Source organism: Brachyistius frenatus, unplaced genomic scaffold (genome assembly GCF_029030835.1).
Source record: "Brachyistius frenatus isolate BFR_SWC_R1_liver_20210118 unplaced genomic scaffold, ASM2903083v1 Contig_8, whole genome shotgun sequence".
NCBI lineage: Eukaryota > Metazoa > Chordata > Actinopteri > Embiotocidae > Brachyistius > Brachyistius frenatus.
The window spans coordinates 347,902-364,690 of record NW_027210607.1 but is presented as its reverse complement, the minus strand read 5'-3'; the positions used below and the strand labels follow the sequence as shown (position 1 = coordinate 364,690).

The window sequence follows — 16,789 nt, the reverse complement described above, 5'->3', positions numbered from 1 at the left end:
CATTAAGTACCACAAAGATATACAAAACATCCACATTGTCAACTTTTCAACATTTCAATCAGACAGTGGCCGGTATCTCCTCCGCCTCCACCTGAACAGGAAACAGTGTATTTATAAAAGCAACATTACGCCGCTGGTTAACGACATCAGTGGTCTGAAAACAGTAGATGGAGCAGCCCTGCCAGTAATTCTGAATCAGAATCGGTCTAAAAACAGCAATCTACTAGAGCAGAGTAGTCTGAGTTATAGGCACATAAAAGCCATAGAAATACAAGCGTGGACATTATAATTAGAGCAGAGGTAGGTGTGTGTGTGTGTGTGTGTGTGTGCGTGCGTGTGTGTGTGTGTGTGTGTGTGTGTGTGCGTGTGTGCGTGAGACACCAAAAGAGAAAGTAACACACAACACTCTTCTCGAGTGTCTCATGAGAGGAGGAATCAAGACTTCAAAAATGGCCCTTTCTGTGAGAAACACTTGGCTTTAGTACAACAACACACACTCATCTCTCCACTAGAGCTCAGCCATCACTACAGATAATGAGCCCTGAATACCATTAGCACAACACGCTCCCCACACTGCATATCCCCGTCCCTATTAAAACTCTATTCATCTATCCTTAGCCTATCTTCATCTACTGTTTAAAATCTCCTTTGAAAAGACAGCTCACTCATCGCGGTTCAGTAAACAACGAATACACGAGACAGACAAGATGACGTGAGTGTAAATAATATAGTCACGGTTACGCTTCAGTTTTTAAGGGTTATTTGTATGTAGAGAGCTGAAGTGACTCAACTTTTACTGTAAAAGTTGTTGAAACACCAGCTTGAACTGATGTGTATTTTTAGCTGCCCTTAATTAACACCCATAGCGTTGTGGGTTAAATGTCGCTGGCTTAACCACTGCTAATTCAAACATGGCTGTAGCCACAGTAGGATGAGAGGTGTTGTGACTGACGTTCACGTTTCCAACATGACCAAGGCAGAAAAAAAGGTGCATCAGGTCAAGAAGATCTCTGAAGGAAAACATTCAGTGCATACGACCTGACATGTGGGGCGTGACGGCCCGTTGGTTCTCCAACGCGACCATGTGTCCGCTCAGGTGCAAGTTTCTCACCTGCAACAACACACCTACACCCCTACTCACTGGATTGTTGGTCTCTGCCACTTCTTTCGTATCCTCCAAAATTTGACACAAACTTCAATGTTTATTTTCTGCGCAAGTTTCAGGCGGCTGGAGAACGCACAGATGCACCAGGCCAGTGTTCGCAAAAAAAACAACCTGCAACTCGGGGTAAAAAACGTAGAATAGTGACTCACAAAAGGTGATAGCTTCTCCGTGCTCCGTGCATGTTACTGTGCTGCACGCCAAAGAGCAGTCTCAGAACTTTTTGATCCACCCTCGTAATGGTGGCGGTCACATTTCACAGTCTATAAAAGTGAAAAACTAGATAGTTAGCAGGCTAACTGGTAGCCGCTTGCTGGCCTTTTTGAAAAAAAACTGGAAATCACTAACTAAAAAGTAAAAAGTTTGTGCAAGGAGCTAGCAGGAAGTCAGCCAGTTTAGCTAAAGTGGAACTGCAGCAAATTTTTATAGGCTAAAAAAACGGGAAAGTCTGAGGAAAGGGTGCCATCCGGGAACATGGTATGAAGAACGGTATCCAGTCCGTCAATCTGCTGAAAAGACAAAGAAACACCTGCTACAACTCAAGCTCCATCCACACAGTCGAGGTTTTCATGATGGGCTGCCTTCATTTTATTGGATACCCACCATTGTTATAATTCTGACAAAACCACAAAGGCTTGTTTTGGTTTTTTCACGCAAAAACGATCGCAGCCTTTATCAGTTTCTGCTCAAAGCAGCGCCCCCGATCAAAGTCCTGTCGTCAGGTTCTCGCACCGAACCAAACGCGTGCCAATTCGATTGTCGCATTTTTTCAAAGCATGCGATAAAAATGAACCCGGAGCGCCCTCTCATGGACAAAATCAATTTCTCTTAAATTACAACACATCACCTGCATTTAAGTCATAAACTTTAAATGATACTCTCTAAAAAGCCTTAAATTCACTTTAATCAATTTCAAACACGGATTTAATGAATATATCTACATGAACCATTAAGGTAAGTAAGCTGTTTGTCGTGAAGGTGTTCTTTAGTAACAGACATAAGACAGAGGAGGAACGAGAGAGCTGACAGACTATAATATCTTATTTAAACATCATTTAGACCCGTAACTGTAACTCAGCATGGGGAAGTTGAATACACTCTCCATGTCCCTGTATGACATTTAAATGTCCTATGGACACTTCTATCTGTCAATTTTAACCGTCTGATTCTTTCACTCAAGCACACGAAACTGTAATAACGCAAACACTGTAAAAATCACTTTATGAAAAAGCAGTTATACTGATCTGGACGATACACCATAGTGTTAAAGCACATATCATCCTGGGCCAGAATTACCCCTGCCAACACTTTCACTTTAACTTTGAGTGTTTAGTTTGAGTGGAGTGGAAAAAGCGGGCAGAGTAACTTTGCAGTTTTGGACCACTGTGCCAGGCAAGATGAATCAATCCTTGAGTAATTAAATGAATCCATGTCAAACAGTAACTCAAACCTGCTGTCCAGCTACAGCCAGTGCTACGTAAGGCCTCCATACTGCCAAAACGTTTCTCTTTAGAGCCAGTGATTGTTGTACCGAGCTTTAGCAAAGGAGTGAGACTGCTATGTACAGCGCACCAAAGCACTCTTGGACAGCCGTGGCGTTCAAGCCAAGCCAAGTATCATCAAAGTGCCGGTTTGGCAGCTGCCCTGAGGAAAGGCAGCCAAGGCCAAGTAAGGTTCTAAACCTGACACAACTACACAAGCAGAGGAAGGTGATAAAGGCATGTCCACCGGGTACACTTCTCCAGCAGGATCATACTGAATGGTTCTGCTTAACCCTTGTAAAACCACACAACATGACAATAAGGAAGTCTCCTTTTACAGCAATGGTGCGGGACAAAACCCCCAAACACATGTTCCTAACCCCGAGAAACACGCCAGATATGGTAAACAGTCAGGTTGTTAAATCCCCCGTCGTCCATCTAGATCTTACTGCTGATTATATGTCCTGTAAGCGAACCTGCAAACCTCCACTGCAACTCGGCTTTTTGACACTTTGGTTTATGGACAGATGAATTAAATGATACAATAAGATTAGAGATCTTTAGAAATGCTAGTGGGTGAATTTCCTTTTCCTGTTTCCAGTTTGTATTGACTGATTGCTGCTTCGAACTGCACGAACAAAGAGAGCGGTATCATCTAAGTCTTGAGAAGAAAATAAACAATTGTCTGTCCCCAGTTAAAAATGAGGTCATTTGTCAAACGTCTGCTCAGAAAAACTGAACTAATTGGAATTATTGCCGCTGGAAAGCTGAATGCTAATCTAAAGCTCTACTTAAAGGGTCATCTCAACCAAAATACAAATTAAAATTTGTGGTCCTTGAAAGATGGAAATCAGCTTCCCCAGCTTATAGAGGCTACATTAAAAATGTGCATACATTCTTTGAAGTATTGTGCGTATAGAAATACTGTTTTTGAAAAGAGCGGCCTCAAGCAAAAAAGAAAACAGGGCGGAGCGGGCGGTACAACAGTGCACATTTTCCCATAATCTGCTTGGAGAAACACTGACAGCGCTGCATCCAGTTGTTGACATGAGTAGTGTCACAAATAGTTCAGTCACAAATAAAAAAGAGACAGCAAGAGAGAGAAGCACAATGCCCGCCACATCTTGCACCTACACACAGCGGGCCGATCTTGACGTGAAGTGGATGTGAATGTTGGATTGTCGGTTTCCGAACACTACATAGAAATAGCGATCCAGACATCAACTGTAAGCCCTGAATTTTCTCGGGAAGGGTTTCAGGAAGAGTGTTTTCAACGGTATCCATTCGATCCACATGCAATGTGGAAAGATCGCAAATCCGGCTCACACTTTTAGCCGGAGAGCGAACTCGTGACAGTCAACGATTGTGAGATGTATGACGATGGATAAATGAAACGACAACAGACACACCAGTGATCAATATTTAAACCAGCTACCCTTGTTTTAATATGACTCAAATTCACAGGGTAAATATATATGTCTGGCTACGCTCCATAGGGAGTCATTTTCAGTCCTTGGATCTTCATATGCGTAGACCTCGGGTTCATTTTAAAACTATTAGAAAAGCCTTCAAACAATCGGTGCTGACCACCATATGCACCAAACCGGGTCAAACTCTACCACAGCTGTTTGACTTCAACACCACCGCTACTGGTTGCTGATTGGTCTGTCCTTAAGGAACAGCTGTGCAAACATTAATACGAGCAGACTAAAGTCACAGTGAAGACAAACAAAGCTGCGAGCAAAAGTCGGGTGGAGCCACTTAACACATTCAGGATTTGTCTCAATTTTGATTTTTTTTTTCTGAGTAGCTGTGACAAATGCTAAAGGACCTCTCTGGTATCAGATAGTGTGCAGGAGTCATACTGTTTAACTCCTTCTAAACATGCATCCAGTGGAGTTTCTTCCTAAAAGGCTATATAGTAGCTAAGCTTTACCCCATTACGTATCTTGTTGTCACTATAATGAGCTTATTTCCAATCTCATAATCTGTCCATGTTCACGTAGACTTGAACACCTTCTTCCCACATGATATGTATTCACTTGTAAATGTAAAGTTGCCCATACGGCATACTGGTCAGTGTGTATGATCCTCCTCTGAGCTCCAGACTGTTTCCCTGCACCTGAGACCCGCTGGGCTGCAGGAATATCAGTGGATCAGGAAAAATAGATGAATGTTTTGTCTTAATCGAGGTGTGAGATGATGGAATTTCAGTCCAGAAGATCACTGTACATTTATCCTATTATTTAAACAATAAGTTATGTGAACACCATAAAGGCTGCTACTACTATTTCCACTAGTTCGCCTGCTAATAATGATCTGGTAATAATGACAATAGACACACAGGCAGACAGAAAGACTCATACATACACAGTGTCTGGACCCATTAAGATACACTGTCTTAAAGGCAACGTTGTGTAGTCCAAAAAAAAAAAAAAAAAACAGCACTCACCACTTTGTCCTCCTGCAGCCCAGTCAGCCATCCATGTATAATGAAAAGAAAGACAGAGAGAATGTGAGCTAAAATGATATCTGCAAGCAAAGCAATGATCCTCCAGCTCTGCTGGTAACAAACACTGAGATAGACAGATATTTCAGTTTCCAATAGTATTACTATCACTGAACCTTTCTTTTACACGTCTGATTTATTTCCCAATAATCCTTCAACCCAAATAAAAAAAAAGGTTTTATGTCAGTATATGACCTGGTTAAGGTCTTACTAAGTTCATTTCACAGTACTTGTTTGAGGTTGATGGTAAAAATCAAGCATGTCAAAGTCACGATGTGTATTATAACAATGGGAGGCAATGACAACTTCACCCGATGTCCACCTTTATTACTGAGAGGACGGATATGTATTCACATGAAAAACAATGAGAAGTTTGTTTGATCTGAAATGTTTTAATTGAGTTTATTCATGTTCTTTTAAAGAGTTCGATGAGAAGCTTCGGAGGAAGCAGCTCACTAATTCGAGGTGTATCTTTAAGTTCGTAATGCACTCTGACTTTGTGTGGTAAAATAATGTTGTTGTTTTTCTAACTGGTGGAATCCCTGGCTAAAAACTTCATAAAATGTATTTCATTTTCATTGATTACTGGACTATTGAATAGTAACATGGCCAACAATCAGCTAGGGACATTGTTTGAACTGTGCATCCCTGTAAGAGTCTGGGCAAACAACCAATGGTGTCATGTTTCTGGTGAATATGGTGTCAAATGTCCAGACAGTGTTATTTTCCATCTGTAATTTCATCATTAGTTATTAGTTATAACTTCTGTGATCGCTGCTCTACACAAGTAACACACGTTTTCTACATCCATTAAGCAATTATCAAAGTGACACACTAAGGCATTATTATATCGCTAATTAATAAGGTGATGGGTTTATTTAAAATATCTGCGTGTGTGTGTGTGTGTGTGTGTGTGTGTGTGTGTGTGTGTGTGTGTGTGTGTGTGTGTGTGTGTGTGTGTGTGTGTGTGTGTGTGTGTGTGTGCGTGTGTGCGTGTGTGTGTGTGCTAAATCCTTAAAAACCCCTCTCCCACTGAATGCAGCTGCCGCCACCGCCAACACACCCCACAGCTGAACTCTCCTCATGTCACCCACTAACTAATTAGGATGTTCTTCTGAGGCTGTGCGTGCGTGCGTGCGTGAGTGCGTGTGTTTGTGCATGTGTGAGGTCATTAAATGCCACACCGGCGATGTAGGGGAGGGGAAGGGGTTGGGAGACAGGACGTCACTTATTTCTGAGGAAGACTCACCTCCCAGTGCCAACACACACACACACACACACACACACACACACACACACACACACACACACACACACACACACACACACACACACACACACACACACACACACACACACACACATACACCCTACTGTGTGCGTATAGGGCACCTCCGGACCCCTGGGAGACGGAGACAGAGTGGGAGACCACCCCCTCTGTCCACAGCTCAGTCTAATGCCCAATTAACCTTTACCAGCCCCTGCCTTGGTCACACAGACACACACACACACACACACATGGAGGCGTAGCTCCCATTCACACACATGGGTGGAGGCACGCATAAATACACAAGTAACACACACAGATCTCATATACAGTACATATCAACACACATCCGGAACGCAGAATACCAACACATGAAGACACACACATATGTGCCACGGTTCATCACCTCCATCTGAGCTGCAGCACCTGAGGCCTGATCGGACAAACTGGATGAAACAGCTGCACATGACGGACATGAACCTGTGTGAATATCTTTCTGTCCGGGGAACCAGACAACTGGAAACAGAATTCATCTGTGTGTGCACACATTGACACTCCCGGATTCAATACAAATCAAAATGTTATAAATCTCTTTGAAAAAAAGAGATATATTTGTTTGTTTGAAGCAACAAACAAGCAACAAATATAAGGTATAATATAAAGGAAGAGACTTTTAGACGACATTAAAGGAGAATCCTGAATAAATAAGATGACAAACCTTTCTACGTGTTTACTTTTATTTATTACTGCATTTCTTCATTTTTTTTTATGTCTGTATATTAATGACTTAGATGGAATTGACCTGGTTGGTAGAATTGGTTGCATGATTAATTCAGCTATGTTAATTTTTGCCTTTATAGTGGTGCTTTACAGTAGAATTAGTACTGCCTACCTCATTAACAGACATACATATAAAAAGATAACTGACAGACAGATTCAGTAACTATATAAATAGATACATAAAGATAGCATTTTAAAAAACTGAATTAAATGCCTGTCAATTTGTAGAAATAAAAATAGCATATTAAAGATGTGTATTTTCCAGTTAACTGCCAACATTTCTTTATTTTATTTCTCTATTTATTTCTGTTTTTACTTACGTATTTATTCTTTTGTTTCAACTTTTTTTTTTAAATGTATTTATTAATTTATTTATAATAAGTAAATTTTTGTCTTCCAAACAATAAAACATCAAAGAGTGATTTTTTTTTTAATTATATTTTTAAACCTTCAGTGTATGTAATCTAACATAATTTTTTTATTAATTAGCATGAACTACTCCTAACTAGTCCTAATAAAAGAAAAATGGCGTGTTTTCACTTGTCCTAGTTTGGAGAACTGTTGAAATACATTTATTTTAACTGAGCAGTGTTTCCAATATTTTGTCCACCCCCTTATGTCAGTAAAGACAGACAAACTATTTGCTTAATATTTATGACATTACTTTCATCTGTAATCGGACACAAATAGAGCGTTTTGTTATCAGTCATCAAAGTGTTTTTTCGTGGAATAAGAATTGGAGCACAGAGCGGTGAGCGACGGTTCCTCACCGTGTTGGACCTCAGGGACACTCGCCCCCCACAGCGGGCGCAGAACTTGGTCTGGCAGTACGAGCACAGGTTCCCACAGCCGTCTGCGAACTTGGTCTTGTGGCAGATGCCGCAGGTCGGCGCGTCGTCCCGGTGGACGGCCGAACCCGCCGCCGCCGTGGCCTGCCGGATCACCGTCTCCCGGTAGCTGGACAACTGCTGCTGGATGCCTCTGGAAGAAACAAACAGGGTGGAGGCATGAAGACTTGTGCATTTTTTTAGGTACAAGTATGTCTCAACCATTGACTGCACATAAAGTGGACGTAGCTTCGGGGTCTGAAATATGAGGCCATCGCGGAAGAGTATTAAACTGCGATACCACAGAGGGCCACTAGAGGCTGGGCTTAAAAAGTTGCTTGCTCTATAGCCTCCCATTCGACTTCCCAAATGATGGACAAAGTCAATGCATTTTTTTCACTCCTGAAAATAATCACGTCATTAATTAGAAAAGAGGCCTTAAAAAGCTGTGTTTTTGTGGGCATGTCTGTTTGATTGACAGGCCTGTGGTGGACTCAGGTTTCCAATCAGAGCAGTCAGGCCCCCCAGCTCCTCCAAATATGGTCACTTCTGGCACCAAACCGGTCTGAACTAGTAAAGATGGTGACGGATAGAATCTGATCTCAGGGCTTCATAACGGCTGTTCACAAACCGACGGGGAACTCACTGCTGGCTGCTTTTTGGCTTCAACCAAACTGTTTCCAAGTGTTTACGTTTCCAGTGTCAGTTCCGGTGTTCGGGGGCTGCATGTTGACAAATTTTGCAACTTTCTAAAAGTGACAATCTCACATTGATTCTCATTTCAGCTGCAGAGGCAGAAGGAAAGCCAATAAAAGGCTTCTTCAAGATCTCTTTTTCATTTTCACACAACTACTTTTGACACGTTTTATCAAAGGTCTTTGAGGAAGGAGTGTCCACGACACCGGCTTCGAGTCTCGCCTCTCCTCTGTGATTACTGTCATACGGGACACTGACATGTGAGCTACGTTCCCTTTGTGCCTGGAAATGTGGTCAAATGGCACTTTTTTATGATCCAGCTGATTTTGTTGATGGTGATATTAAGAGTCAACAAACATTTTTGAGGTTTTGAACTACAGCTACAGTAATAGCAGCACACTCACAATGACAACATGAACCTGTTGTTATTTGGCAGGTGTTTGTCATCTTTAGCATGCTAGCATTTACTACGTAGTGCAAAACACTCTTGTGCTGTCCCCTCAGAGTCGGAGAGTCATAGCCACCCTTTTACTGTATGCCGGCTGGGTGAATTGACAAAGAGCAGCAGGTCTACACGGACACTACAGCTTTATTCACAACAGAAGGAATTCAAAGTGTGACGAGCGGAAGACCTAAATCGTAACGTGTAAATCAAAGAGTCGCTGCATTGGTGTAAGATGCCGAGTCCTCCTGCTCGTAAGGTTTTTTCAGTCAAGTTTTACTGCATGGTCCAAAATTATTATTATGAAATCATTATTGAGATTGGGTAGGATGATTCAGAAACATTGAACACACTGTGGAAGAAGTCACAGAATCATCCAGTGTGACATCAACATTTTATCACAATCCATCCTGTACTTATTAAGATCCTTTCGTCTGGAATAAACGGTGGTCTAACCGATCAACACAGCCATGTCTATAAGTGGTGTGGCAAGAAATCTAAAAATATTATAAGATGAACACCTTGCTGCTCCTGCATGACTTCATACTACTTTTGATCCTATTAGTTTCAGCCTTCAGTGATTATTTAGGCTGTGAATCAAGTTCAAGGGTTCGAAGAAACAATAAAAAAAAATTAGAAACGAACAATTGTTTGATTGGATAAATAATAAATAAAGGGGAGAAGTGAACTGAAAGCAGAGAGTGAAGGAGACAATCGTTGCATTAAGTCCAGTCGATATCACTGCTCTCTGTACTGTTTGTCTGTTTTGGTGCAATCAACTTGTGTGTGTGTGTGTGTGTGTGTGTGTGTGTGTGTGTGTGTGTGTGTGTGTGTGTGTGTGTGTGTGTGTGTGTGTGTGTGTGTGTGTGTGTGTGTGTGTGTGTGTGTGTGTGTGTGCTATTGTTTCAGGCTGCTTTGCCGACACGAGAAACTCTTCAAATCGATATGAGAAAGAGAGGGGAAGAGTATTGGTTTTATCTAAGGCGTTACAGTATGCTGATTAATTGGATTTCACACTGTAGAGATTGAGGAGAGAGCAAATAGAGGGGAAACAGACCAAAGAGGAGATGTGACGGGATGAGAATCACAAGAGGAGAGGACATGCAGTGGATACCTTTTTATTTCATCCAGTCGGGCTTGTTTCATTGGATCAGCTAAAAGATAATACTTATTTACAGAGGGGCGTGAAGATGCACATATACAGTTATTTGTGCATTAAAAAAACATTTGGAATACATTTCAATAAAAGAACACCAGTCAAGACAGCAAGAATTAAAGTGAAGAGGAGGGAGGAAGGAGAAGAGCACCGGGAAGAACCATATAATACAGGAGGGACGGGAGAAAAGGGAAGACAGGGACGACAAAAGAGGAGAGGAACAGGAAAGGAGAGGAGAGAGGGAGGACACAGAGGAGAGGACATGAGAGGAGGAACGGAAATAAGGGCAGAAGGAAAGAAATGATCCTCAAATACTTCAACCTGGAGGAGCATCAGGGCCGAATTCTACACAATCAGGAAACACTTCACCTGCTGGACTGAATGTTACAAGACAAACTTTCAGTCGCCCCTCAGATGGCGTTTCTCTTCCACACTCTGCCTTGGAAAGGAAACGTGAGTAAATTCATGACAGATGTGGCATTTCCTTCTTTTAAAAAGCTGAACACAGACACATCAAGTTATGGAAGCTACCTGAATGGGAAAAGGTCTGTCAGATGCCCATCAAGCTGCTGCAAGTACTCTTTTTGTCATATTGACAAAAGGTCCTGTGTTTTCCTGACTACTGGATGAGTCCTCAGACATCAGTAACAGTAAGCGACTCATTACATAAAGACTGAGGACACGGATGCAGCTCAAAAAGATGAGCAATAAGAAAGGAGAAAGAGACAACGAATTACAGCAATGTACATAGTTTAGAGAGCTTTAGTTGGAGGAGAGCAACGAAATGCAATCTAAGGTGAGAGTAGAAGATTAAGACCTGCAGTTAAACTCACAAACAGTGCCCCCCCTCCCACACACACACACACACACACACACACACACACACACACACACACACACACACACACACACACACACACACACACACACACACACACAAAAGTGTATGAATCCCCCCTATGTGATGCATTTAAGGGGGGAATTCTCCCCCAGTTTGATAAGTGAAATTCAGGCACCGTCCCTGTGTGTTCCCAGTGCAGCGGCTAAGAAGCTGGAGGAACAGATGAGGCACAGCCTCAGGTAGACACAGAAATCTGGCTACCAGGAGAAAACAAGCGCCTCGGAAACCTCCCACCACTCAAACGAGGTAAACTTCCTCAGATCCTCGGGGAAAGCAGCAACAAAGCTCTGGAAGCTGAAAAATGTCTGCATTTACCACACCTCCTTCATTCTGCTGGCTTCAGCCTCTGCTAATCATTTGCTCAAGTGGTATCTCGTGATTCAGTTTCTGTGTACGTTGTAATAATTCAATAAGTCGTTTAGCTTCGGCAATAAGGAAACATTACTGTAACATTCATGCTAACAGGGAGAGAGGAGGAGAAGAAGTGGTGGAAGAGGATGACAGGGAAGGAAAGCAAGAGAAGAGGAGAAGATATTTTACAAGAGGAGGAGAGAGAAAGGGGGATAGAGGAAAAGAGAAGATAAGAGCGGAGAGAGAGAAATAAAAGGGTAGTTGAGAGGAAAGAATAAAAGCAGAGGAAAAGATAAAGGAAGAGATGTGGAAGAGAAAGTTATAAAAGGAGAAATGGAGTGGGGAGTGGTAAAAAAAAGGAGAGGAGGTGGAAGAAGAGGGGAAGAAGAAAGGAGAGAAGAGGAGAAGAGGGTGAAGCACTAAAATGATAATAAGGGAAAGGAGAAATTAGAAGAGAGGAGGGGAAACGAGAGGTGGAACGGAAAGAGGTTAAGGGAGGGAGGAATAAAAGAAGAGAGAAAAGATAAGGAGAAAAGAAGAAAGCGAATGAGTAGAGCAAAGGGAAGAAGAGCAGAAGGAAGAGAAGACCAGGAGAACAACTTATATAAGAGAGGAAACAAGACGCAAAGTGTAGAAGGTAAGAAGAGGAGAAGGAGAGAGAGAAGAGGAGGAGGGAAAAGAAAGCCGATAGAATAGAATGAGAAGAAGTGATACATGAGGAGAGGTGAAAGAGGAAAGAAAAGGAGGAGAAAGGAGAGGAGAGGCAAAAGTGAGTGAAAATAGCAGAATAAAAAAAGAGGGAAAAAGAGAAGTACAGAATAAGAAAAGAAGAATTAAAACGAGTGGTTGTGTTAAAATGTTCGTCCTCATCTCAACCTTCGAACAGCAAAAAAAGGAAATAACGATGTAAAACATGAAATATGGCAAGAGTGAGCGGTACTATTCAACAGTTTAGACACAGTGAGACCAGTGCACAACATACTGATCATAGAATACAGAGTATACAACAATAAGTACCCGTAAAAGCTGCTCAACATGACATGATCCTCGCAGCACTGTAATTTGCTGGCTCTGGCTGCAGCAGAGTACTTACAGACCCGGGGTCAGCGGTGCAGCCTCCTCCCCCATCACATCAGCTCAGCCGGTAAAAACTACAGATCCCAGCAGCAGAGGCCGGAGACGAGGAAGTCCCACGTCCAGTTTTCAACATCCTTCCTTCAGGTGTTCCACCACAAACTGTTCCTCTAACAAAAGCCTTCAGAGGCGCCGAGGACCCAGCGGGTGAAACACAGCCTGCCTCTGGAAATGTTACCCCTCTCACACACACACACACACACACACACACACACACACACACACACACACACACACACACACACACACACACACACACACACACACACACACACACACACACACACACACTCCCCATCTCTTTCCTTGTAACCTCGACACATACAAACGGCATTCACATATACACAGAAACGAACACACGTTCATGCAAAACCACTGCTGATGACGCAAAGTCTACACACACAAAAACACACTTCCTGTGAGCAACAGCCAAAGGTCACCGCGAGGTCACCTGCTGCTGCAGCACAGCAGGATCTACTTCCTGATTCAGGGCTCTCACTGAGTGTCCCAACCTCCTGGCTCTGCTCAGCTGCTCATCCAGTCAGACTGCTGCACCGTGTGGGCTTGATATATGGAGCCGGTGTGATTGATTAAACCGTATGTTTATTGATAAGGTGATCAATACGACGTTGGTCGTCGATGGGAAGTCTTCAAACGGAACTGAATCCGGTGACGTTGGTGAAATTTACTGTAAAAGTGAGCGGTTGTGTTATTTATTCTGATTATTGGCGTCTTATTTGTTATTTAGAGGTGTTATTGTTGATGATCGGTGGCTTTAATCCAAAATAGCTTCTATTGGTATTAGGCTTAATAAATCCATGTTGGCTGGATGTAACTGCATTAAATGCATTGAGTCGCTCGGTGCACTCACTTATCCTCACTACATCTTATTTCCATCCAGCCTTAATGTCATTCTCTTATTGGGTTCATGGAGTTCTTTAATTATTTTCAAAACTCTTTACTTCCGAGTTCCCGTTCTGATGTTCTTTGGCACCGTCTGTGGGGGTTTTTTCTCTTCTATTTTTTTCCCTCACGGCGGCACCACCGCTTCACACGTTCAGCCTATCTGTGAAAGTGAAGTGAAAGTAGAAAAAGCGCAGGTCTTTACTGAGATAAAACGTCTTGTGAAGAATCAAACATATAGATGTGTGAGCAGGTCTTTTCATTTTGAATTGAAATGTCACCAACATACTGCAGAGTCAGGGAGAAAAAGTCAAATGTGTAATGCAGCTTTATCTGTCACCTATGTGGCAACATTTGAAAATGTGAAAATTATTCACCTTTTTATGGTCACGTTCAGACACTGACAGCACTTACAGAACGCTCAGGTCCGAGACTCGACACTCCTCTTTATAGCGAAATAAAACCGCCATCTCTTCCTTTCCTTAATCAGACCTGATGTTGCCTGACAGGCCTTCAGTAGTGAACCTTGTCTACGGTGTGACAGCTGTGCACTTATACAGTCACCATTCACCCAAGAAACCTCCTGCTGACCCTGATACAGATTTATAAATGTGCTACTTCATTCATTTATCACAAAAAGAAAATGCCTCTGAACACAATACTGCGCCTAAATGTAATTGAGACGGTACATGTTATACGGTTAACATGGCATATATACAAAATAAAGTTTCCACTTAACATTGTGCTTCTACTCATTATGGCACCAACAACGCAACTAAGTATTTGAGTTTATTAATCTAAACATTTAGCTCATAATATCCCCCAATTTATAGTTTTAACTTCAATTAAATTAGATTGTATTTATGTAGCACTCAATGCATCTCAGGGCACTTTACATCAAGATAAACCACAACTCCACCAAAAGCAAACATTCGTCAAAAGTGAGGAGGAAGAACTCCCTTTTAAGAGGAAGAAGCAGACTCAGAGGTGCCGTCTGCCTCGACTGGCCGGGGTGAGCATGTGCTACACAGTTAGCGCGGCGCCTACTATCACTCAACAAAGGTCACAGCATAAAGCATTCACTCACACTGTAAACCGTAAACATACAGTATACCGTCACCACGACAGAAATAACAGAATTATTCCCTCAACACAGTGTTTGCTTCGTCTGTCATCCTTCAAAATATCGTTTTAAATCCACATAGCATGCTTTGCATTTAGCTTTGCAGCTGTTAATCACCACCAGATTTATGTGGATTTTCTCCCCTTAACACACGCTCAACTTTTAGTTTGGAGCATGCAGCTATTGAATTCAGTTAAAGTGTGTTGCATTTGGAACAATGGCTAACGTGGCTTTATAGCTCGTTGGGCTGGAATATGGTGAACTCGGGTGTGACGTCATTCCCAGCTCCAACTTTTGCAGCATCATTCCCTCAACACGTGCTACCTGTGGGTTTAAACACTTTCTCCACACGCATTACAGGCTACAGTCAGAACAGCCTCTACCACTCAGCATCGTATAAAATGCTCTTTCATATGCTTTATTATCAGTCAACACTACAGAGCAGCACAGCCAACAGCCCGCTGTGGTTACATGTATCACTTGATGTCTGTGTCCTCCTGAGTAAACAGAAACCAGGCAGCCAGCGGACAGTCCAACATAAATGCGGTGTGTTTTCGTGGGGTTTTTTCTGAGTGTGTTTTGTGGTAAAAATGGAAAAGTAGGACAGACTGTTTACTGTCGAAGTAAAAACTGACAACAGGAGCAGGAAATAAATCAAGTGCCTCTCTGCAAATCAGTCAACCACAACAAGCCATCAAATCCTCCATCGCAGGTGAGGAAAAAGAAACAACATCTTTACCACATCAAATAACTGTGTCGGGAAATGTATGGAGCTGGGGGGGGGGGGATGGCAGATGTAATGAGAACAAGACGAGGAGGAGGAGGACGGAGCGAAGAGGAGGGAAAGGGAGGCCGAAAGACAGCGAGCCGAGATCAGAGAGGGTGAGGAGCAGTGTGACAGAGAAACAGATAGCGAGCTCATTAAGGAAATGCAGAAAAATATCCATATTCAAATGTAGTAAGACACAAGGTTAAAGCAAAGTGAGAATAAAAGCTTCACTTTCTAATGCAAACACACACACACACACTCTTCAAACACACCCGCTTCACTTCCCCATCAAAAAGTGGCTTTACTTTTAAGTTAAGTACGTTAAAAAAAATGAATGTGTGTGTGTGTGTGTGTGTGTGTGTGTGTGTGTGTGTGTGTGTGTGTGTGTGTGTGTGTGTGTGTGTGTGTGTGTGTGTGTGTGTGTGTGTGTGTGTGTGTGTGTGTGTGTGTGTGTGTGTGTGTGCATATATACATATTTTAAACAAAGGCTCCATGATTCAAAGCACAAAATGGCATTAACATAACGTGTCTCATAATTAAGCTGTGCAGCACTAACAATCTGTGCACTCTGACTCCACACACAAAGACAAGCCAGAGTTTTATCCATGAGAATGTAAATTAAATTGGACTGGACATAAGAACAACTCTGCCTCATTTAGTCTCATCCTGAGGTGTAAACATCAGATTTCTTTTTCAGGGATCTTTTCACTTGTTCAACCTGTATGTAGGAATTTATTGAATGAAGTTGTCATTGTTTCTGTAAAAGTGCAATAATCTGTCTCTTGCTGACTTTTTCGAGAAAAATGTAGGTCTTTCAAAATCAGTGAAATTTGCTAAATGAGAGTTTTATGCAGTAAATACTTTAGAAATGTAGCATTGCACTTGTGAATGATACTGTTGAAAATGTTTCAGCCGCGTTTTTCAGTCGTCCATCTCAACAATATCCTTCTAGACGCAGTGACATCAACTCTGTCTACAAGGCCGACGTAACAGCGTGTGTGTGTCACACGTGCGCACGCGTGTCACAACCAAAAACTATTTTTAGCCTTTGCTGTTTTTTTTCTTTGTTTTAGGTGCGTAACTACAGTCATCGGTTGTATCTCAATTCACTTACTTACTATTACTATTCACTTGCTATTTCCAGTGCATGACTGTGTTCACGCTGGGGTCGGGGGGTCGGGGGGTCGGGGGAGTGGAGGGGAGCGGGGTAGAGTGGGGGGCGGGGGTCTGCTGAATATGGTGGCTGAGGAAGCTGCACGATACAAATGTAGTTAAATATAACGAACAT

At 42.4% G+C, this 16,789-nt stretch overlaps 1 protein-coding gene across 12 annotated transcripts in view; it reads right to left on the bottom strand.

Moving 5' to 3' along the window:
• rims1a (regulating synaptic membrane exocytosis 1a) overlaps nt 1-16,789 on the bottom strand; it is a 109,679-nt gene that overhangs the window by 70,087 nt on the left and 22,803 nt on the right. For all 12 annotated transcript variants that reach the window (XM_069689820.1, XM_069689824.1, XM_069689828.1 and 9 more), the window contains exons 3-4: nt 7,970-8,180; nt 5,096-5,107 (exon numbers count right to left, since the gene is read on the bottom strand). In XM_069689820.1, the coding sequence (XP_069545921.1) occupies nt 5,096-5,107; nt 7,970-8,180 (223 nt within the window). The remainder of the gene's footprint in view (nt 1-5,095; nt 5,108-7,969; nt 8,181-16,789) is intronic.